We start from the raw sequence: 23,841 nt of genomic DNA, 5'->3' as shown, positions 1-23,841 counted from the left end.
TTTATTAAGAAAGCTGGATCTGAATGAGAGTCCTTGGGGCCAATCACAGTATTGCAGTTACCCTATTTTTGTGGCAGGAACTTTAGAAATCACTATATTCTTCCTTCTCCTTTAAATGATTCCTCAGTCTGTAGGATCTCACTTTGTCACTGATTCTTTTTCCTCCTGGGTTTTGGCCAGACGGCAATGCCGTGCTTCCCTTTGATTTAAAGGAACATGGTCATGGCCCTAAGTCCTGCAGATCTCCGGAAGGGAAGCACAATTCCATGTCCATTGTGTCCCCTACTGAGGCCAAGGTGACACTGGATAAGGTAGAATAGGACAGGGAGGCATACACACCAAGGAGTCCTCAGAGCTCTTCCCCGAGCATTTATTACCACATCACCTTCATCTCTATGGACCTGAGATATCACAGCAGGGCCTCCAATATGGCCACGGACACAGAGTAACTTGCTTCTACCCCTTCAGGACTTGGGTTAATCTTCAGGCTGTTTATACCTGGGAACACACCACCCTTTGGGGTGCAACATTCCCAGAGGTCAGGGTGGCTGACTTGCACCTGTTTGGTCAGCTTCCTCCTGCACACTAAGCCCCCTGGTGGGTCTAATTCCTCCCCCTACTGTCCCTGTTACGGGTAGCTTGAACTCCTCATTTTAGGCTCAAATATTACCTTCAAGTGAGGGAATCATCCCTCTCTATCAAAGCTAATTATCTTTTATCCTGTGTCAGAAAAACACATTTGTGAGAGGAACAGATCCAAGAAATGTTATTTTAAACAAGATTTGAGAGCTTCGGGCTTCTTCCAAACAATAGTGAGGTCAGACTTTCCTATCTGCAGTTGTTCCAGAGCGTCAAGGGTGATGGAGAAGAGAGACATAGAAGGTTACCCTTCCCGAGGTGCCAACTGCACTGTGGTCATACATATGAAGAAAGGCCACCGTCCAACTCTGAGCATCAACCCCCCTCCCCACTCTGTGCTTTGGGGACCATTAGACACGTGCCTCAGCATTTGGGTGGGCATCTCAGAGCCCTGCCAGTGCTTTCTCCCCTCTAGTCAGAAAACAAACGAAGAAGACAGTAGAATGATAGACTGCTATGCCACCAGGATATGAGAGTTGAGTTGATACTTTTTCTTTCTTTTGCACAGAGAGAACTGTACATCTTTAAGACCCATTGCTAGGGGACTCCATGAAATAATTATTACCTTTATGGTGAGTCCACCTGACAACTCTCAAAATAGATTTCCACCAGGTCCCCCAAATAGAAGTTGACAGTGATCACCTGAATTTCTCTGAATTCATAGCCAGAGTCCTGATGTCCTCTCTCAATAAGACTTTTTTTTTCTTATTTTCATTTATCTCCCCTATTGTTTTAGCCTCTGGCCTTTCCAAGACTCTCTACTCCCAATAATGAAACCTAAATAGGGATTTTGTGTCACAGTTATATTTTCACATACCCTTTAGAAATGTTTAAATGTGAGTAGCGCACATTTTAAAGCTAATGAAATTGAAACCTCAGAAATGAACAGACTTATTCAAAGAAGAAGCTTGCCCAAATTTATAGCAAAACTAGAATTTAAACCTCAGGCATCCTAAGCTCAGGGCTCCTTTTGTCATCTACTAGCTAAGAGAGTCATGAATGTGTGTCATACAGGACAGTAGCATTTGGAGGAGGAAAGGTCTGAAGTGAATCAGGTTTTGAACAAAAGCCCTTGAGGGGCAGACAGTGAACATGTCTCTGCTGCCTTCTGGTGGCCATATTGATGTATGACACCCTTTCCCTCCATCCTCCCTCCTGCCTTCTCTGGAATCCTCATTCTCCCTGGTTTCCTCACTGATAGGAGCATTTGTCTTGTTTTCATGCCTCTCTCTTCCACATACCAACATGTCCCTACACAAAATGAATATCCATAATCCACAGCATAATTCAGGACACAGTTCTTATTTCAAAACTGGGGTCCCCTTGAAAAAGTGTATGTACGGACCTTTTGTGAAGAGATGCATAAAATCTTAAATAGAGCTTCTTTAAGTGGTCAGTTGGTGCTAATGTGGCTGACCATAAAAAAAGCGCAAAGACAAGTCCTAAGGTCCTGGGAAAATTCCAACAGCATATACCATGAAGATGATACAGAATATGTGTCATGAGTAGAATATTTTCATACCACAAAATTGGGTGTGAAAAAATAAATTTCTGTGTTTTCCTATTACTGATCCTAATTTATTTATTTATTTATTTATTATTTTTTTGCGGTACGCGGGTCTCTCACTGCCGTGGCCTCTCCCGTTGCGGAGCATAGGCTCCGGACGCACAGGCTCAGCGGCCATGGCTCACGGGCCCAGCCGCTCCGCGGCACGTGGGATCCTCCCGGACCGGGGCACGAACCCGTGTCCCCTGCATCGGCAGGCGGACTCTCAACCACTGCGCCACCAGGGAAGCCCAGTGATTCTAATTTTTATGTCAAGCCCTATAATGTCTTAGAGCAAAGGGGTCAATCTAGTAATTTCCAGAAAATTCCGTGGCTTTCACAACAATTAATAATTTAAAAACAGCTCTCTGCCCAGGGTTATTTCTAAGTCCCCAGGTAGGAGGTGGTGCAGGACTGGTGCAGAAGGCTCTCCTCATATTTACAGCGTTGGCTCCCACTGTATGTCATGGTCACACTGCCCCTGCTCGTCCCTGCCCTTCCCATGTTGGTGATGATGACTGTTATATCCATACCATTGCTCTCCTCTTCCTGCATCATCCCATGCCAGCATTTTAGGCAGCAAATTTTCATTCTAACAGTTGAAGCTTCCAGGGCCCAATTCTTCTTGCCTTGGATAGCTTTCCCTTTGCTGCTGCTCTTTGGTTCTGTTGTAGGAGAGAGACGTCTGTGGCACCGCTGCCATTCTGGGAATCAGAGGTGAAGTGGAGCACGGTCCCTTCTACCCTCATTGAGAGAAAGAAACAGGGTAAAGGAACTTTCACCAATGTTTAATTATTTTTTTCTCCTTTTCAAACCCCTCATCCTCCACAATGGGAAGGGTCTTTATCTACACTGAAGATTGGAGGGAAAAAATTCTTTATTAAGAATAGCAGTTTCAAGTTAGATGGCCCAAATATGGGCTGATCATACCAGAGGAGAGGAAGAAACTTCAGGAAAAAAAATCAGCTTAAACACTACCACACCATAATGTTGCATATGCTTCTATTTTACATTGAAATGAACACCTAAATTAAATTTAAATTGTTCTGGAGAGGGACTTCCCTGGTAGCGTGGTGATTAAGAATCCACCTGCCAATGCAGGGGACACAGGTTCGAGCTCTTGTCCGGGAAGATCCCACACGCTGTGGAGCAATTAAGACCGTGCTCCACAACTACTGAGCCTGCACTCTACAGCCCGAGAGCCACAACTACTGAGCCCGTGTGCCACAACTACTGAAGCTCATGCACGGAGAGCCCATGCTCAGCAGCAAGAGAAGCCACCACAATGAGAAGCCCGCAAACCACAACGAAGAGTAGCCCCCGCTCGCCGCAACTAGAGAAAGCTCTCGTGCAACAATGAAGACCCAATGCAGCCAAAAATAAATAAATAAATAAAAATTTAAAAAAGAAAAAATTGTTCTGGAGAACTCTTGAATTCCTGAGAATATACAGGCATACCTCAGAGATACTGCTGGTGTGATTCCAGACCGCCACAACAAAGCAAGTATCGCAATAAAGCAAGTCACACAAATTTCTTGGCTTCCCAGTGCTTATAAAAGTTATGTTTATACTGTGCTGAAGTCTATTAAGTGTACAGTAGCATTATGTCTAAAAAAGTACATATCTTAATTAAAAATACATTATTGCTAAAAAATGCTAGTCATCACCTGTGCCTTCAGTGAGCTGTAGGAGTAGCATCAAAGATCACTGATCACAGATCACCATTCAAAAATAATAATAATGAACAAGTTAGAAGTATTGCAAGAATTACCAAAATGTGACATGAGACATGAAGTGAACAGATGCTGTTGGGAAAATGGTGCCAATAGACTTGCTTGACTTAGAGTTGCCACAAACCTTCAATTTGTTTTAAAAAAAAAAGCAATATCTGGGAAGCATAATTAAAGGAAGTATGCCTGTATCTGCAGACCCCCAGGGGTACTTGCACTCTGATTCAAGAAAATGGACTTAAGTGGACTTTAAAGGAAAATCTAACTTAAACCAAAACAGACACACACACACAAAATGTACCTATAACTTCCATCATTATAATTTTTGTGCCTGAACATTGTGTTGAGAAGCTTATTAAATTTCTTTGGTTTAATGTCTGAGAATAATTAAACTCTTTATTACCCAGCAAAGATAAAGAACCAAAGTTAAAAGAGCAATAAACTAGCATGGACTAGACCTTGGCCTGGTGCTCTGATCCTTGAGAAGGTAATTCCTTTCCCTGGGCCTCTGTTTTCTCATCAGTAAAAAGAGGGGGAAGGGGGCTTCCCTGGTGGCGCAGTGGTTGAGAGTCCACCTGCCGATGCAGGGGACACGGGTTTGTGCCCCGGTCTGGGAAGATCCCACATGCCGCGGAGCGGCTCCGCAACAGGAGAAGCCACAACAGTGAGAGGTCTGCGTACCACCAAAAAAAAAATAAGTAAATAAAAGAGGGGAAGGATATTTGGTGTTCAGTCGTGCTTCCAACTCTAAGCCCCATGCGCACTGTATTCTGGTGGAAACTTGGCAGTAGATGGAAATCCTTGACGTGTGTGTAGGTAGAGGGGATGCTGTAGACAGACAGACAGCCTGAGGTGCTGTGTGAGGACCTGATGAGATGGCACAGATGGGTGTCCGATGGGACCTGGCTTTCTGGGGAAGGGTGAGGAGTGCAAATGTCACGGTTTGGTCTGCAGCTCTAAAGAACTCATAACTAAACCCAGCCAAAGTTCACTCACCATCTCAGTTTCACTTTCCAGAGGATTACAGCCAGGAGGTTAACATGCGATTCTGACTAGAATTTCATCTTCAGGGATCGGGCTCTTCCTTCAGTTTGGGTGAGATGGCTTAAATCCTCCTCCACCCAATGCCCTGGGGGACGGGGGCTGCCTCCACCCCATCTGCCTGTCCCTCAATTCTTGCTCCAGTCAGCACTTCAAGCTCTGACCTGTCTTTGGACATCTGCTCTGTTGATGCAGGGTACAGCTGAGATGCAGTGAGGAGAAGCCCCAGCAGCCCCAGGTTTCTCCCCCAAGCAAAGAGGGGGACACGTGAGTGGTTTGGAGACTCTCTGGTGGAGGACAGCTTGGGGAGGAAAGGGAAGTTGGCTAAGATGATGAAGCAGGGCATAGAGACACCTGTCAGGGGCCCTCTGCCCCTTGTCGTCATATCACCTACTTGTATTTTTTAAATTAATTAATTAATATTGGTTGCGTTGGGTCTTCGTTGCTGTGCACGGGCTTCCCTCTAGTAGCGGCAAGCGGGGGCTACTCTTCGTTGTGGTGCATGGGCTCTAGGTGCGCGGGCTTCAGTAGTTGCAGCACGTGGACTCAGTAGTTGTGGCTCACGGGCTCTAGGTGCGTGGGCTTCAGTAGTTGCAGCACGTGGACTCAGTAGTTGTGGCACATGGGCTCTAGAGCACAGGCTTCAGTAGTTGTGGCACGTGGGCTCAGTAGTTGTGGCGCATGGGCTTAGTTGCTCTGCGGCATGTGGGATCTTCCCGGACCAGGGCTCGCACCCGTGTTCCCTGCATTGGCAGGTGGATTCTTAACCACTCCACCACCAGGGAAGTCCCCCTACTTCTATTTTATACTCAACTCCATTTTACATTTTTCAAAGTGCTGCCATAGCGTATTCGAGCCTCACGATATTGCTGTGAAGCAGGCTGGGTGAGGAAAGGGCTCTAGATTAAACCTCAGAAAACCAGGATCACATGACTCCGTTGTCATGTCGGATGTTGTGCTTGTGCCTCTGAGCCTTGCTTCCTTGCCTGTCACATGGTGATGATACAGCTGGAAAAATTTTAGGAATGACTGTCTCCTTCAGAGAGGAGAGAAAGGAGAGGTTCAAGGAAATAGAGTGAGATTTTCAAGGTCACGGAAGTAAATACCAAGTCACCTTGGCTCCAAGAAATCTCATGTTACTTTGCTTTCTCTCTATAAAATGGGGATCTGTTGTTCAAGTGTATGTAGGTAAATAAGCTTCAAACTTCATGAACTGATTTAATTCATTATCACCAGTTAATTACTATGGTTACTTGGCATTTTGAGAATTTAACTTTTGAGGTTTTTTACTGAAAAAAAATCCTCTAACAACCCATGACATGTAGAAACTTGTAATTTTCTTTGGCATGAATTTTAATAGAGCATGCATAGACCTTGAAATCTGGAATTGTTATTTACCCAATGCCTAAATACCACCACTCATCACCTCATTTTAACAGTTGCACTTTACCCAGAAAACTAAATGAAACATGGATTTTTGAGAATTTGATGAAACACATGCATATCAGGTCATATCACTTGACAATATCAAAGTTTACCATATTTAATATCAATGGCGGTTTCAGAAGATTCTTGGCTTACATTCAAGTCGTAACGTGGAGATGTCAAAAGCTTATGATTAAAATGTTTTGATTTAACGCTTACAATGTGAGTCCAGTTATTTATTTACCAAAAAAAGTGCCAAAGATTTTCAGCACGCTGACAGCTGATGGTCTATGGCAATGCTTTTCATTGGCATTATTGACATTTTGGGCTGTGTAATTCTTTGCTGTAGGGGCTTTCCTGTGCATTGTAGGATGTTTAGCAACATCCCTGGCTAACACCCATTGGGCGTCCCCTCCCCTGAGGTGTGACAACCAAACATGTCTGCAGACATTGGCCAAATGTCCTTCAAGGGCAAAACCATCTCCATCCCCGTTGAGAACCCTGGTCTAAGGCATTTATTCACCCTGTTTATACTCTCTCACAAATCTCTTTCTGAGCATCACTGAAGGTTAAGATGCATTTTCACAATTTCTTCAAAAGCTTCAATGATTTGGACAGCTTTTTTTCTAGAGGGCATTTGTAGGTTTCCCCTTGGCTTTCACATAAACAGCCTAAAGGAACACAAACCTATAAACTGGTTTGTAGCAAGTGTGAGTCCTTCTTATCTCACAGGAAAGGGCAGTGAAGCTTAGCACGGTCTTTGTGGGTTTTCTTTGCTTTTACTTGGTGGAATAACATGTTTCTGCTTTTCACAGGAGGAGTCAAGGAGTCAAGAAGGCAATTTCCTTTCATCTGAGGGGACATGACTGATCTATTTCAAGTGGCAAACTAGTACTGTTCTGTGCTGTCTTCTAATGCTCAGTCTAATTTTCCGTAAATATTTGAGCACTCTTTCAGGTATTGTGGCTTTGTGACTGGGTTTGTATCACTTTTCCTAGAGATATTTTAGATGAAAGTATGCATCACTTTAGAAAGTAAATAGTCATAATGGAGTAAAAATAATCTCCTGAACCACATGGTTCATCATCCCCATTTCAGATGACTGTTGTTCCCCCCGCCGCCCCACTCTATAAAATCGTATTGACATTAGTTTACGGGGTGATAGAAGCAGTAACTTATCATTGCTCCTGTGCAGGTTCTTCTATTTGGTGCGAAGCAAGTTTTTCTTTCCATAAACACTTGACACAGCAGATAGAATAAGTCTTAGACGTCTTTCACTCTGAATTTTTCATTTTCCAAAACTAAAGTTAGCATTCTATTTTTTTTTCCTGGTAGTTTTAAAACTTTTTAAAATCTGTGTAGAAACTTTTTTTTTTTTTTTCTGGTACGCAGGCCTCTCACTGTTGTGGCCTCTCCTGTTGCGGAGCACAGGCTCCAGACGCACAGGCTCAGCGGCCATGGCTCACGGGCCCAGCCGCTCCGTGGCATGTGGGATCTTCCTGGATTGGGGCACGAACTCGTGTCCTGTGCATCGGCAGGCAGACTCTTAACCACCGTGCCACCAGGGAAGCCCTGTGTAGAAATATTTTTATAATGCTGGTACAATGGGCATGTTGGGTTTGCCCATCTCTGCCAGTTGGGCTATTTTTAAAAATTCATTTCTATACGTCTTCTAGATGATACTGAAAGGTCATTCAAATCATTTCTTTGCCAGTCTTCTTCTGTATCACCATTTCCACTATTCTTTCCTTTCCTTTCCAAGGCATCCCTTGTCCCTGGGTCCTCCCAAGGCCCTAGTAATGGCTTCCTGGCTATAGCATGAGGATGCAGAGCCTTTCTGCTCTTTCCTTTACATCTTGGAGACCGTAGAGATGAAGGACTTTGCAGGAGGGACTGGAAGGAGGTCTCTGAAATTCTGCATGCTCAGAATAAATGGGTCTAAGGAGATTTTTAAAAATTATCTAAATATTATTGTCCCTTTGGCCCAGAAGACATTTTCATTTAAATCAGAAATCTTCCCTCGGGGACCCCAAATAGGTTAAAGTACAACACAGTAAGTAAGAGGTTGGAAATGATCAATAAATGCAGAGAAAGGGAACCAAGCCCATTTCATCATTTGATTGTGGAAGGTGTTGATGTTGAGTTTTCTTTATGTCTGCGTAACCACTGGAAACCACAGAAGTGCTTGCTGTATTACAGCATCATTTAGGTACAGTCATATTTTCTCTTGTGTTTGTTCCAGGGAAGATGGTGGATTTTCCAGGGTACAGTCTGTCTGGTGTAGTTGCCTCCTTTTTCTTTGTACTGCTCAGCATGAAGCAGTCAGGTAGGATGCTCTTCTTCCCTTTACTGCATATTCGAGTGTCTCAGAGGTCCAGTCTGGGTGCAGAGTTCTAAATTCAAAAGGGCTAGTACAATATTAAGAGTGGGGATTCAGGGGTCAAAGCACCTGTGTTATAAAAAGGGCTCCTCCACCTCCAGCTGTGTTACCTTTGGAAAGTTACTTGAATACCTTCTGCCTTAGTTTTCTCATCTTCATGATAAGAATAACAACCTACCTACATCTCAAAGCTTAGCACAGCCTTTAAGATTAAATCAGGCTGTACATAGAAAACACTTGAATCAGTACCTGGAACATGGTAAGTCATCCATTCTCCTGCTTCTATTTAGGACAACACTTCCGGGGTGAGAAAAAAGTGGCTGCTTCTTACCATAAATTAAACAGCATAAAAGTACTTGGAAATAAGGAACTAGAAGGAGACTTCTAAGAAATGGGGTTGGAAATCTCAGTAGCTGAATTTTGTTGGTCAAAATATTGTACCTTGAAAAGGGATTGTGAAAATTCAATGTCAGTGGGTAATATCAGAACCCCAAGGAAAATGCAGGATTGCAAGGTGGGAAAAAACATTGGATAGGACATCAGAAGACACAGGCTCCAGACTGAGGCTGTCAGAAACTATATGATGTGGTGAGGCTTCCCTCCCTGCTATGGGATGCACCTTCCTAACCTGTAAAAGAAGTCACCCAAATGGTATGACTTCAGTTCTAGCTTTATATTTGGATTCCATCAACACAATGCAAGCAGACGTCTATCTATGTTCCATAGTGACCTTTTGAGCACCATCTACTTGATGTTGAGCATCAACTAAACGAGATGAAGTTCCTTCTTAGGAGGGTTGGATCTGCACAAAGTGCAAATGGCCCTGGAGCATTTTAGGATGAGAAATAACATAATATACATGACATATGAAATTATTAAGCATAGGAACATACAGAATTATTAAACAGCTCTTCAATTTGTAGATAAAGAAGACGTCAAACATGACTTAAAATTTTATTGGAAAGCTTGAACTCTTTATACTAATCACTGCCTTTTTTTCTTTCTTTCTTTCTTTTTTTTTTTACACAGAGTATAGTTGCTGTACAATGTTGTGTTAGTTTATGCTGTATAACGAAATGAATCAGCTATATGTATATATATATCCCCTCCCTCTTGGACCTCCCTCCCCCCCTCCCCTCCATCCCACCCATCTAGGTCATCACAGAGCATGGAGCTGAGCTCACTGCGCTATACAGCAGGCTCCCACTAGCTATCTACTTTATACATGGTAGTGTATATATGTCAATCCTAATCTCCAGTTTGTCCCACCCTATCCTTCCCCCCGTGTCCACATGTCCATTCTCTACATCTGCGTCTCTATTCCTTCCCTGCAAATAGGTTCATCTGTACCATTTTTCTAGATTCCACATATATGTATTAATATATGATATTTGTTTTTCTCTTTCTGACTTACTTCACTAATCACTACCCTTAATCCACCACAAAATGTCCTTGCAAAAACTGCATTTTACATAGCCCCAGTAACTGGAGTCTTGCCCGGTCCAGACAAAAACAAAATGAAACAAAACAAAGCAAAACAAACCCAGTTCATTACATAGGACAAGACAAAAACAATTCTGAAAAGCTGAAAAATCTATTGAATAAATCTATTATCTAAATTTTAGGAAAAGTGATTACAATGTTAGTCACCAAAGTGAAATTACTAACTAGAAAATAAATCACTGTAAAATATAAAATAAATCACTAGCTAATAAGGTTCCCAATTAAAAAATCAATTTACACATTAACTTATTTGAGAATAAAAGCAACCCAGAGACGGTGGTTTTAAAATCTTAAAGATGAATAAATTGAGATTGCAAATCTTAAAATCTCATCGAGAATAATGGATTTGCCCCTGAATCACACAGCTGGTAAGTAATAGATTTAGCACTCACACTAAATTTTTTTTTTTTTTTTTTTTTTTTTTGCGGTACGCAGGCCTCTCACTGTTGTGGCCTCTCCCGTTGCGGAGCACAGGCTCCGGACACACAGGCTCAGTGGTCATGGCTCACGGGCCTAGCTGCTCCACGGCATGTGGGATCTTCCCAGACCGGGGCACGAACCGTGTCCCCTGCATCGGCAGGTGGACTCTCAACCACTGTGCCACCAGGGAAGCCCATCACACTAAAATTTTTGAACTGCATGTTATTTTCGGTTCACAAGATTGTCTCTGTACAACCAAAGATGCAAATCATAATGCTGGGTTTCTCTAAAACATTGCAAATAAAACTTTCCCTCCTCCAGGTGCCCCCATTTTCATAGAGTAGACATCCCAAAGCAATCATATTGATCCTCCAGTTGGCATTTCCTGGTTTCTCTTTGTCACTCTTTTGTAGATGACTTTAGAGTGATTGGTTCTGCCCATCCTACCCTGGTCATGGTCGGGGAAGATGCCCTACTAACCTGTCAGCTCCTCCCTAAGAGGACCACGATGCACATGGAGGTGAGGTGGTACCACTCAGAGCTCAGCACACCTGTGTTTTTGTATCGGGATGGAGCTGAGGTGACGGAGATGCAGATGGAGGAGTACAGAGGCCGGGTAGAGTGGATAGAGGACAACGTTACTGAGGGAAGTGTGGCTCTGAAGATACACAACATCCGGCCATCTGATCATGGGCAGTACTGGTGCCGTTTCCAAGAGGGAAACTATTGTGGAGAAACAAGCTTGCTGCTCAACGTAGCAGGTGAGTATCTCAGAAAAGACATAGGGGCTCAGAAGAAGTATATTAATTTGTGTTAAGCTTGGTTCCAATTGAAGAATTCCCTTTGAATCATCAAGGCAATTGCTCCTGTCCAGTCCTCTATCCTGATTCATTTGGAGGCAGGTGGTTCTGAAATCTTTAAAGTGAACTCACAAACAATTCCCCCAAATTTAACTTACACAGTTTTGACTATTCTTGAGGATTATTTAACATTGATGACATGTAGTCACTAGCAGTTTTGCTGAGGCAAGAATTTGTGCCATATATGCTAGTGCACAAGGGCAAGTCAATTGCTGGGTGAGCGACCCTAGCGGACTGCCCTGCATCCATGTTCTCTACTCAGCCTCAAGTACACAGTCACTGAGATGTGAACACATTGTTTCTTTGTGTAACGCCACCTCAAGTTAGAAAGTTAGTGATGAGACTAAGACGTTAAGAACATGGTGCTTTTATGGAGATTACTGTATACTAGTGTTCAGTGAATTGGGGGTTCACAGATGCTTTGGGGACATACCCATTGTGAGTGATAAGGGTCTGCATGGTGTTTTTGTGTTAGCAAAGTAGGACAGAGTCAGAAGAAGGGAAAGACGGAAGAAAGGATGTCTCTGTGGAGAAACAAATATCTGAAAAGTAAACTATCGTATGGTTCCCTGGCAGGAATAACTCCTCCATGTGCTAAAGAGAAAATCAGGCAAATCCACTTGCCTTATCAGGGAAATAGTTCTCTGGAGATGTTAACATCTCTGGCTGATGTGACCTCTTTCTGTTCCCTAACACATTTTGTCTCAACACCTATGTATGATTATTAATGTTATTATGTTCAAGTTGATTCAAGATGGATGAAAGAATCCACATACTTCTGAGATGTGGAGTGGGGAGGGCACGTACTAAGGCATTTCACTATCAGGGACACTTGAAAAGAAACCATGCATTTTCTAAGCCTCTAGGTGAAGAAAAGGTGTCTCTGTCCCCAGCAAATGATAGAGACAGAACTACCATCTATGGAAAATAGAATCCTCTTCGTTTGGGTTTGAGAGTTGTGTTGAATAGAGAAAGAATTTCATGATTATATAAAACTGGGATGTCTTGACAACATTTTCCCATGGAATAGAATATTTAGATACAGAAACTCAACATGAAGCTTCCCATTTTACATGACCCAGATTATCTGTTTGCACCCCAAGTTCACAACCACCAACAAAAGAAATGAGAAGAATATTCTCCCTGGAAATGATGTCTCACTTTATATTAAATATTCTATTTAATTGGAGTCAAGATATTATCCAACAAGTCAAAGTGCCTGACACAATAATATTAAGATGAAACAGGCAGAGTCTGTGGTGTGAGGGAGTTCGTGAGTAAATTTTAACACATCTTAGTTTGCCGTGCTAGAGACACAAGCAAAATGTTATTATGTCCCTTTCTCTTATTTTCATGTCTGGGTCTGAATAAAAATACTGCTCATGTGCTAAAATTTAAGGATCCAGACTGGGGTATAAATAAAGTATATGTGAACTCCAGTTTGAATGGGAAGAGGACTTTGGGCCATCTTTTGCTCCCCAGAACCTTGAACTTCTGCTCTCTCCCTATGCACTGTCATTGGACTCCCAGCCTCTGTGATTTGTGCCTCCATGGGCTTCGGGACTCAGGGCTGTGTCTTTCCACCACAGGTCTGGGGTCTGACCCTTACATCCACATGGATGGATCTGTGGAAAGCGGACTCCAGCTTGTGTGCACTGCAAAAGGCTGGTTCCCAGAACCTCAGATTTCTTGGCAAGACATCAGGGGAGAAAAGTTGCTGACTATCTCTAAGCATAGCATCCAAGATGAAGATGGCTTGTTCTATGTAGAAAGCACTCTTGTGGTCAGGAATGTCTCTACAGAGATTGTGTCCTGCTTTATCCACAGCCCCACACTCACTGAGGAGAGGGGCTCAGACATCTCCATCCCAGGTCAGTGCTCTGCCTCTAGGACCAAGATGCTCTGATTAGCAGGAAAGGTTGCAGGGACTGTTCCATAGCACTTAATATTTTTTAATCAAGAAGAATATCTAATATTTTGTAATATGCATTAAAAACTATAAAACATTTATGGCTGGAAATATATACACTATATAGCTATTGTTAATGGCATTCCAGTTTCTTTCAGATTCTGCCTTTTCTTCTTTCTTTATTAATTTTCTTTACTCACAAGTATGTGTTACCTTGTAAAGGAAATACAACTGTATTCTTTCAACTGAAATGTTTTCTTGAGCTGTATTTGTGCCAGTTACTTCTAGGAGCTTTTATCATCTGAACATAATCAGAGATGGAGACAGCTGCTTCCATAGCAGCATCTTTATCATAGCCTCATTTATAAATAGCAACAAAAACAACAGCCCCAAACCCAATACAGCAGTGGAGTGTTAAGTGTCTTATGTTACTTATAGCATTGATGAAAAATGGTATTTTCAAATAATTTTAATGGTTGAAAATATCCCCCTGATGGACTACTTAAATGATAAAGATTACATCTATATATCTATCTATCTATCTATCATCTATCTATCTATAAATAGATATTTCCAATCATGGAAAGATTATTGGCTTTAAATAACTTAAAATTTCACTAAGACTTTTGGGACACCCTCTACATTTAGATATAAAGAAATAAGTACATAGTTATTCATATAAATGGATACAGGAAAAAAAGTTAAAATAAATATTATATGTTAATGTTAAAAGGAACAATACATATATATACAAAATTGCAAAACATATACATATATATTTATATATCTCTCAGTCTGTAATTATGGGTGATAATTGTCTATGTCCATATATTTTTATACTTTTCATGCATTTGTAAAAAGAATATTATTATTTTTATGAAATAGTTAAATATCGATATGTTAAATATAAGCAGAAACAAGCAGAATCATGGGGTGGTAGAAATGAGAGCATTTTTGTTGTGCAGAGAAAGGGAAAAACAGCTGGACCACCAGGAGGTGGTTGGGGAAAAATCATTATTTTTTTACATTTTATTTTTCGTATGAATCAAGTGTTTCCATAAGATGTAGAACTTTGGGGGTTTTTTTTGGGAAATATTTTCTCTCCTTTCCCTTAGACCAAATTCCTTGATATGTTATTTTCATTCTTTTTCCAGAAAAACTCCAGACAGAGCTGGGTAAGTAGAGGTGGTGGCTCTCACAAGTATACACGAGCCTCTGTCCTCTCCAGGGGAGGGTGGTGCTCCTTGGACAAAGCGTGCACAGAGAAGGTGACACCTCGTGATCCAGATGAGGAACTGAGGCATGACCTTCCCAAGTCTCACATTTAGTAGTAGAGGGACCAGCAAAGTGCAGCTTCCTGAAGGCACCTTTGCACCTCGTAACCTGCCACTTTCAGTGTTCATGGGACCCCAATGAGCCTCAGATGGATGCCTAAAATGGGTGCAGACCTAAGCTCTGGCCTTCTGGGTGGGAGGAAAGGGAGTGTGTAGGGCAAGGCAAAGGACAGCTGGCCCAGCTCTGGAGGCCCTAGTGTGAGTTTCCAGTGCGAGGAAGCAGGGCCGTCATGATAACTGGCGGTCCTCACCCACCACCTGCAACCTCTGGCCCTGCTACAGTTTCTGTACCTGCTCTTCACCCCAGTAAGCCTGACCTCATCACTGTCGGGAGGGAGCTGTGACTTTCTTAGATGCAGCCTGGGACCCTGTGCTTGGGGTGATCATTTTCCTTTTTATTTCTTTACTTAATAGTTGGACTGCAGGTATGATTTTACTGTACCTAAGATAAGTGGTTTAAACAGTAACCAACTGATTTTTGAACCTCTTTCAGTTTCTCCTTTGTTGCCTTATCATCTTCCTCCTGTTCCTCATTTCTGTGACCTCTTCTCCCAGCCCATGACAACCAACCTGCCCCCTACCTGCTTGTTTTCTCCTTCCATCAGTACTCTGCTTTCCCTCAAGTCACCTGTTACAGGAATATATGCTTATGTGGGTGCGTGCCTGTGCACATGTTAGGTGAGTTTAAGCACACTTTTCGGCCCATGTAGGAGTTTTTGAGGAAAATTAGGGTGGCGAACACACCCCAATCTCTGTCAGAGTCTAGTGTGACACTTTGGACCCCTTTGGACCATAAAGATAAAGGAAAGGGCCTTGGGATGGTCAAAGGTAACTCCACAGTTTGAAGAGAGTGCACATCTGCGAGTCTTACCTTCCAAGTCGGATACCCTCCCACCCAGGTGACATCTGCTTGTATTAGGACAGAAACCTTGGCTGGCAGAGCTTGTTAGTTACAGATCAGAAAGCCAAGCCAGTGTTTGGGCAGGTTGACCCACGTCTCTGTCCCTTAAGAAAAATTTAAGTGAAGACTCATTTCTCTAAGTTATCTGAACCAAATTGACATGCCCATTGGACACCTAGCACACAAAATACAATCTGATGTCCTGTTGTTTCTAAGTTGTGCACACCTTCTGGGCCCACATTGAAACAATATGAAAAGACAAAGCTTCCGTGGGTTCCCTGTCAGGAGGAGGGCTGTGCCCTCAGGAGCTTTGAGGGTGAACTCCTAATAGAGAGTAGAGTAGGAGATTCACAGCTACCTCCGTGTTTTTAGAGCTTGTGAATTAGAGCTCAGAGGCTGCTGGTGAACCGAGATTTCCTTAGAAGTCCTGAGACTGAAATCCTAGTTCCCTTCTCTGGCAAATAATGTTGTTGGTTATACAGATAATGACTAAGTTTTTGAAATGGTAATAACGTGCCTGGGACGATGCTAAGTGCTTTTCAGGAATTATTTTCTTTTCTTACAATAATTTAAAGGTGAATAGATTTATCATCATTTTACAGTTGGGAAACAGTCAATTTTAGCTCTTAATTACCAATCTCTGGAAGAGTAATTCAGTTTGAGAGTTGATTTGTACCACAGATCATGGACAGGAGTAAAAAAAAACCTCATATGGATAACAGAGATGAGGAAACAGTCTGCTTTATTACTATAAGATACATGGATGGAGAAATAGCAGCAAACTAACTACTAGTTCTTTTTTTTCCTTCTGATTCCTACTTTTGTCTTTATATTTAAACAGATACATATGAAGTAGAGATAATATGTTTTAGGTAAAATTGAAGAACAAAGCAAACAACATGCTGGATATAACTGAGAGTCAAATTTTAGCAAGAATAGAATGAAATGATCTGAAAAATTATGTTGGCAACGAGTTTCCTCTCTAGAGAAGTACCTAGAATATTTTGGCTAAATACATAATGAGGACATTTTGCCTTTGATCATTGACTCCCCGTCCAGACAGTTTACAAATTTATGCTTGTATTTCTTTATAAATGATCATTACACTTCAGCATTAGAATGGTAAAAACGTTCTACCATTTGATGGAAAAGGATGACTCTAAATATAGTATAGAGCATAATCAACATGGCCAGGACCTGATGAGAACTGAAAGTTGGGTCCAGGAAAAGCCAGGAAAGCCCTCAGAGAAAATCTCCATTCTTCATAATGGGGGAATTAGACTCATTTTTATGTATTCATTCTTGCTTTGTGCTTCGTATTTTGCCAATCTCCCCAATTCTTGATCTTATAACATTTCTCAAGATCACTTGAGAACATTGACTGCTGTGTGTTTAGCGCCCCACATATGTGGGAGCTTGGGAAACTGAAATACGGTGGCTGGATCTGACTTATAAGGTATTATAAAACAAACTAGGGAAGGTTTCTTCACATTTCATTACTAAAAAGCCACCTGACTCAGTTTTGTTCCCTTCCCATTATCAAGGTCTAGAGTGGGATTGGCTCCAATGACCTCAAGTCTTATAATCTTAGGGCTCCACTCACACTGCATGGTCATCAAACTCTTTATATGGTTATTTTGTTTAACTCCAGTAAACACTTATGATTTTGATAGTGATATATTTGTCTTATGGTATAAGAAGCTGAGACATACACAGATTAAGAAGTAGTTTAAGGTTGTGCAAATTTAAAATGATAAAATTTTAATTTGATTTTAATTGCAAAATTATTTTCTTATTGGGCTATAAACTGAATAAGATTATAGGTAGGGGCTGCAGGTGTGGATTCTGTTAGTGATAATTTTCAGACAGACACACATCATGGGATGGTTCTGCCTTGAATAGGGACAACCTCTATCCTGATTCCACCAAACTTCTACCTCTCCAAGGGATGACCTTGAACCTCAGGGTTCCCCTGGGGTGTCCCTGGGTTCTAAACCCTACTCAAGGTGTTCTTACTGATGACACTATTTGCTCCAGTTTGGATCTTCCATTGCGTTTTGTCTGCTGTATTTAACAGCTTCCTTAAAAGTGATTGGACCTTCCCAGCCCATCCTTGTCAGAGTGGGAGAAGACATACAATTAACCTGTTCCCTGTCCCCAAAGACTGATGCACAGAGCATGGAGGTGAGGTGGGTGCGATCACACCGTTATCCTGCTGTTTATGTCTATATGGATGGGGACGATGTGGCTGGAGAGCAGATGGCCGAGTATCGAGGGAGGACTGCATTGGTGAGTGATGCTATCAATGAGGGGAGGCTGACCCTGCAGATAAACAATGCCAGGACTTCAGATGATGGGAAGTACCAGTGCCTTTTTGAAAAAGATGGTGTCTACCAGGAGGCTGATTTGGATCTGAAGATCATAGGTAAGGATTCTAGATAGATGTTTTGAAATCAACATTTGTTCCCACTGCTTTAACTTGCTAGTTCATGGAAAATTTCTCTGGCACCTGAAATTTTCTTAATGTCCATTCACTCGTCAAATTTTTAGTAAACTCTCCCATGTGCAGGAGCTGTAATAAATACATAAAGTCCACAAACCCTAAAGGACCAGATTTGATCCTTTGTGTGTAAATTTGTATCCTTCCCAGGATCTCCATAAAGTGGCCATACACCTAGTAAAATGTGAGATTCTTACTCCATAAGTACACAGGACTCATTATTTCAGTGTGTTTTTAAAATTCTGGGAAATATGTAGTTATTAGGAAGCATGATGATTTGAAGGCTAAACTAGATCCACCATATAAGCAAAAATCATAAATATTGACAGTATTGGCAGGACGGAGGAGGAAAGACAAAATCAATCCCTGCATCATGATTTCCCACTGCCTATGTTTGTGGGTGAGAATTGATTTTCCAAGGTTAGCAAATGCCATTGAGGACATTGCCTAAATTGTGGAAAATCTACTTGTTTCTCCCATTGATGGTGTATTCAAATTAATAAATATGTTTAGAAAACATCCATGAGAGCACATGTTAAAACTTTTAATGAACTTCATCATTTTCTGCCATTGGATGCATGTATTTATAAGATTTTGTTCTTTGAGGATATTCTGTCTTTTTTATTTTTTATTTTTCTGGCTATGTGACTCATGACCTACCTGGTCAAAGTTATTTTGTTTCAGGTATAGAAGAAAAAAAATTGGATTTGAAATGTATTGTATCCTTTAATCTGTCCCAGAATGATTTTAGGAATACAAAGCATAAAAATAAAAATTTGCAAACAAAAGGAGACAAGTAAAGGCTCCAGCTAGTCTCGTTCCTGAGTGGAGTATAAGTCCCCCCTAAGCTTTGCTTTCTTCTCCAAGTCTCTGAACCCTTCTCTTCCCCCTCTGTGCAATCACTGACTGTGTAACCACTTGCAGAGACTCTAAATTGCCTTCCTTGATCTCTATTCCCAGGTTTGGGTTCTTCCCCTCGGATCTCCATGGAGGCACTGAAGGATGGAGAAACAAAGCTGAAGTGCACTTCAGAAGGGTGGTTTCCACAGCCCCATGTGCAATGGAGGGACATGGAAGGAAAGACAATACCATCAGTTTCCCAGGACCTGACTCAAGGCAGCCAGGGCCTGTTCCATGTGGAGGCATTTCTACTGGTCAAAAGCAGCTCTGTTGTGAATGTGACCTGCTCCATCAGCAACCCCCTTCTTGGTGAGGAGAAAATGACAACTTTTTCTCCTTCAGGTTAGTGATTCCACGTGCTCCTCTCAGCTTTGGGAAATAAATATGAAGACCAACCCAAACTTACTCATTTTATTGCTTTTCTATTTTTTGTTTTTTATGTTTTCTTTCTGATGAAGTCTCTTGCTATCTCTTGCAAAGCTGGTCTTCAGGACACCTAGAGATTCTACTCTTTAGAGTTTCTTCCTGAAATTCCCAACTAAAGCCCTAAGGTTATATGGTTACATTATTATCTACTGAATTCCAAGAACTGACTCTATCATCACTATATCTATAATCTCTTTTCTTCTAATGTGAAAACAATGACATCATTTTTTCCCCCTCATGATGGGTTTTCTTCTGGATTAGAAATTAATTTTCCTTAACACCATCTTCATGGCTGTGGACTCAGTAAATTTATCCTTTTGCTGCCCTCATTATTCCAGTGATTGTGGTGGTATAATTGGAAAAGAGAAGGGGGAGAACTCTGTGTGTGTGTGTGTGTGTGTGTGTGTGTGTGTGTGTGTGTGTGTGTGTTTCTGAGAGGTGCAAACAAGAAAGCTAGCATAAACCCCCAGCCTCTCCTCAGCCTCTGCAGCAGGGAGAAGCAGACCCACTTTCTTCTTGACAGGACTAATTCTCACCTTCCTCTCCAGTCTAGGAGCTCTCAGATGAAAAGAACGATCTTGAAAATTTCCCAGTTTCATGATTTAATGTGATTCTGGGGTTTCCATTTTAGAGCCTGGGATGACTTTTTCATGGAAGATACTGCTTATTTTGGGATTGCTTCCTCTTGTTGGGGCTGTAGGCTTGATCTGGAGGAAGAGCTGTAGAAAAGGTAAGTTAGGAAAACAGAAACAGCGTGGAGCACACTTTGTGATGGGAGCCTTACTGTACACTTTCCCTAACCTCTCTTTTCAGCAGGCACTGAAGCACAGAGACATTCAGGGGATAGGCAATAATTGATGAAACATGAGAGTTAATGGCTTACATTCATGTAATTGAGGATCAGTGCTGAAAGAGCTCAGTTTACAGTGATAATAGAAGCAAAAGAATTAAAAGACAATAATTTAATCTCCCAGTACACATTCCCAAGTGATTTAGTTAAGGGAGAGGAAGAAAAAAAGTGGCAAAGCCATCCTCACTTTGAAGTTGAGACTTAACTGGGATTTTGTTGGCATGAACATTTCACTAAGATCATTACAAATATGGCGACTTGCTTATTGGCTATTCCTGCTCTGCCAGTGAAGGACTTCTCATGTATTGATAGGCTGTTTTGTGTGCCCTAGAAAGTTCTTCCACTTTAAATTTCTTAAGTCATTGTAACTTTTGTTTTCCTGTTTGGATGTTAATATCATGAAATTGATATTTTAGAATATTCCTGTATTGATTATTATCAGAATGGATTTTCTTTCTTTGCAGTGAATGAGACATTGGATCCAAATACAGCTCACTCAGAACTGATCCTTTCTGAGGGAAATGAGCGTGTAGCCCACAGACGGTCACGCAGCCAGACTTACTACAGTGATCTGACGGCCTCCTCACTGTGATGGGCCAGGAGGGGCTCATCTCAGGAAGGTGGTTACAAGAAGCGGAGGTTAGGGACAGGAGAGTATGGGTCCTGAGTGTTGTCAAGGACAGTGTCGTGAAGGAGTCATCTTTGTGTCAACTGAGAATGGGTTCGGGCAGTGAGTTGTTATGGAAATGAGTACTGGGCCATTTCCTCTCCTCTAAGCCTCCGCTCTCTGAAGATGTCTCTGGGACAGGTTAGAATCTCTCTGGACTACACTTCTGGATGTCTCTCCTTCTATAACATGAACAAGTGCCTTATCTATACCCCCCTAATTTTCTTCTCTGAAATTCTGGACCCCCTTCATTCTTTGGTCCCCTACTGTAGGTTCTCCTGACATTTTCCCTGCACCTAAGAGAGCCCCAGAAACACCTCCAAGGAAAACAATAACCCTGGATTCTGGAAACCAGGATTATATTCTAAGTCCCAGCTCTTTTCCCCTTTCACCAACCGCTTGAAGGGGTCTCACACGATCACCCATTTACCTAATCAAGAGGCTTTAACTTTACTCTGGCATCAAATCTGACCTGGAGACTGATCCCTTCTGTGACCTATCATATCCCAAGCTCTCTGATATCCTGCCTACGGATCACAATCTGATATCTGGTGATAAAAGACCCTTAGAAAATCCAATGGGAAATGCAATTTAGCCTAGAGGAGGAAGTGCAAGGAATGATCAAATATTTGATCGGTTTCTCTAGGAAAGTGACAATTAATTATCCAAGTGGGGGTGAGAAAACAAAAAATATGGTTAAAATGAGGTAAAGAAAATACAGCTGAATATAAGGAGAAAAATCTGATCACTAAGACATAATCTTGAAAATCACATAAAGTGTGTAATTCCTGCACCAGACTTTTTCAGAAAGTTAATTAAGAATGTGGAGTAAGGAAATTTTTCAGAAATTTTAGTCCAAGAGAAAAATGTGTTATGTGTGATGTTTATGAAAATATCAATTTCTGTTTTAGAGTGAAAAAAGCACACAGTTTAAAATTAACAATTATAGAATAAACATAAGCAATTAATGCAACACAAGTAATAAAATGCAATGGAAATAAAAATATTTTAAAAGTCACAATGAATTAAAAGAGAGAAGCCACACATAGGAGAAGAAAGAATGTGAAGAAATAAAGATTTGGAAGAAGTCTTAAAATCTTCTGAAGTGTGAATGAGGAATACCTGCAAATGACAGGCTGCTGCTTTCTAGGAAGGCAGACATCACGGTTTTAGCTGTCCTTTGAGGATTATTCATCTGCGGCATTCTGGAATTTTCTCTTTTGGGTCATGATATGTTTTCTCTATTTTTAAACTCATAAACTTATGTTTGAAACTATGTAGTGTAATACTGTAGTATTATTATTTTACAAGTATTTTAACATTTATTTTATTTAGTTTTTAAATTTTTCCAGTAGTGGTAAAATACACATAAAATTCATCATTTTAGTCATTTTAAAGTGTCCAATTCTTATTGTTGTTTTAACTTAAAGGGAACCAAAAATCATGAACAGTTTTCAGTCCTTTTTAGACTCTGATCTTACAGTTTCTTGAAGAGAGAAATCTCAATGGCAGAATGCAAAATGGGAAAGATGTTATTACTAAGATGAGAAAGGTATATAATTACTGAAATGATGTCTCAAATCTGAGTTCAATCAAAATTAGGAAGGAATGTAATCAAAGTGTATTTAATTTTCATATCCATTAGAATTTTATTTAAAGAAAAAAATAACTGTCCAATTCTGTGGTATTTTTACCTTCACAATATGTGCAACCTTCATCAGTATCCAGCTCCAGAATATTTTGATTACTCTAAAAGGAAACTCCATAACCATTAAGCAGTTACACCCATTTTTCCCTCCCTCCAGCCCCTAATATACTTTGTTTCTGTGAATTTGCCTATACTGGGTATTTCATATAAATGGAATCATAAATACTATATATGGGTTTCTTTGTGTCTGTATTTTTTTAATTTAGTGTAATGTTTTCAAAGTTCATCCATGTTGTGGCATGTACCAGTACTTCATCCTTTTTTTTTAAATTAAAAGACTTTATTTTTTAAGAGTTGTTTCAGGTTTACAACAAAATTGAGTGGAAAATCTAGAGCACTCCCATATCCCTCCCCTCTCACCCCTTAGTTTCTTCTATTATTAATAACTTGCATTGATGTGGTACATTTGTTACAACTGATGAACTGATACTGGTACGTTATTTTCAACTAAAGTCCATAGTTTACATCAGGGTTCACATTTTGTGTGATATATATATACATATATATACACACACACACACAAACACACATATATATATGACAAAAGTAAAATATCCCAAACTGAACGCATTGTCCTTTCTGTTCCATATCATACTTCCAATACCATTTGTACCCATTCTGTTGTTACCCTCACATATCCTCATCCACATGTCCATTTGATTATACCTATTAATATTTTCCCCACCGTTCATTTACCTCTCTTCTGCTTTTATTATATCTTGCTTGTTATTTAAGCCCTTCCTTTATTGTCAGTAAAGTTAATATTCTGGACTCTGGATTTATTCTTCTTGGGTTCAAATACTGACTGCCACCTAGTGGCTGTGTGTTAGGGAACTTTTGCTATGGCAGTATACCTTCCAAGAGAGGTTGTTAAAGGGACTTGTCACTTAAAGATCTGCTAGAAGTGCAGAAAAATCTAAGTGGATCTAAGTTGATCTCATCTACTGTCAGAAAGAGAGGGTTCATTTAACAGGAGAAGCTCATATTTTATATTCTTGAAAACGTAAGCTTTGTGATAAACACCTGGAGAAGGCTTAGCTGCATTAAAGGCAAAGGAAAAACCCTCAACAGCGGGAAGAACTTGGTCAGAAAGAAAAAAATA

General features: G+C 41.0%; 1 protein-coding gene across 1 annotated transcript; it reads left to right on the top strand.

The window, feature by feature from the left end:
- Nucleotides 1-8,628: 8,628 nt before the first annotated feature.
- On the top strand, nucleotides 8,629-22,142 carry BTNL2 (butyrophilin like 2). The gene is made up of 10 exons (XM_004325140.3): nucleotides 8,629-8,707; nucleotides 11,098-11,445; nucleotides 13,134-13,415; nucleotides 14,608-14,628; nucleotides 17,766-18,113; nucleotides 19,149-19,430; nucleotides 20,146-20,244; nucleotides 20,829-20,893; nucleotides 21,304-21,361; nucleotides 22,102-22,142. Exons 1-10 carry the CDS (start codon nucleotides 8,629-8,631, stop codon nucleotides 22,140-22,142), a joined length of 1,623 nt encoding a protein of 540 aa, XP_004325188.3.
- The last annotated feature ends 1,699 nt before the right edge of the window (nucleotides 22,143-23,841 follow it).

The sequence above is a fragment of the Tursiops truncatus genome, chromosome 10, assembly GCF_011762595.2.
Source record: "Tursiops truncatus isolate mTurTru1 chromosome 10, mTurTru1.mat.Y, whole genome shotgun sequence".
Classification (NCBI taxonomy): Eukaryota; Metazoa; Chordata; class Mammalia; order Artiodactyla; family Delphinidae; genus Tursiops; species Tursiops truncatus.
The sequence above is the reverse complement of the archived record's forward strand: the minus strand, read 5'-3'. Positions and strand labels throughout refer to the sequence as shown.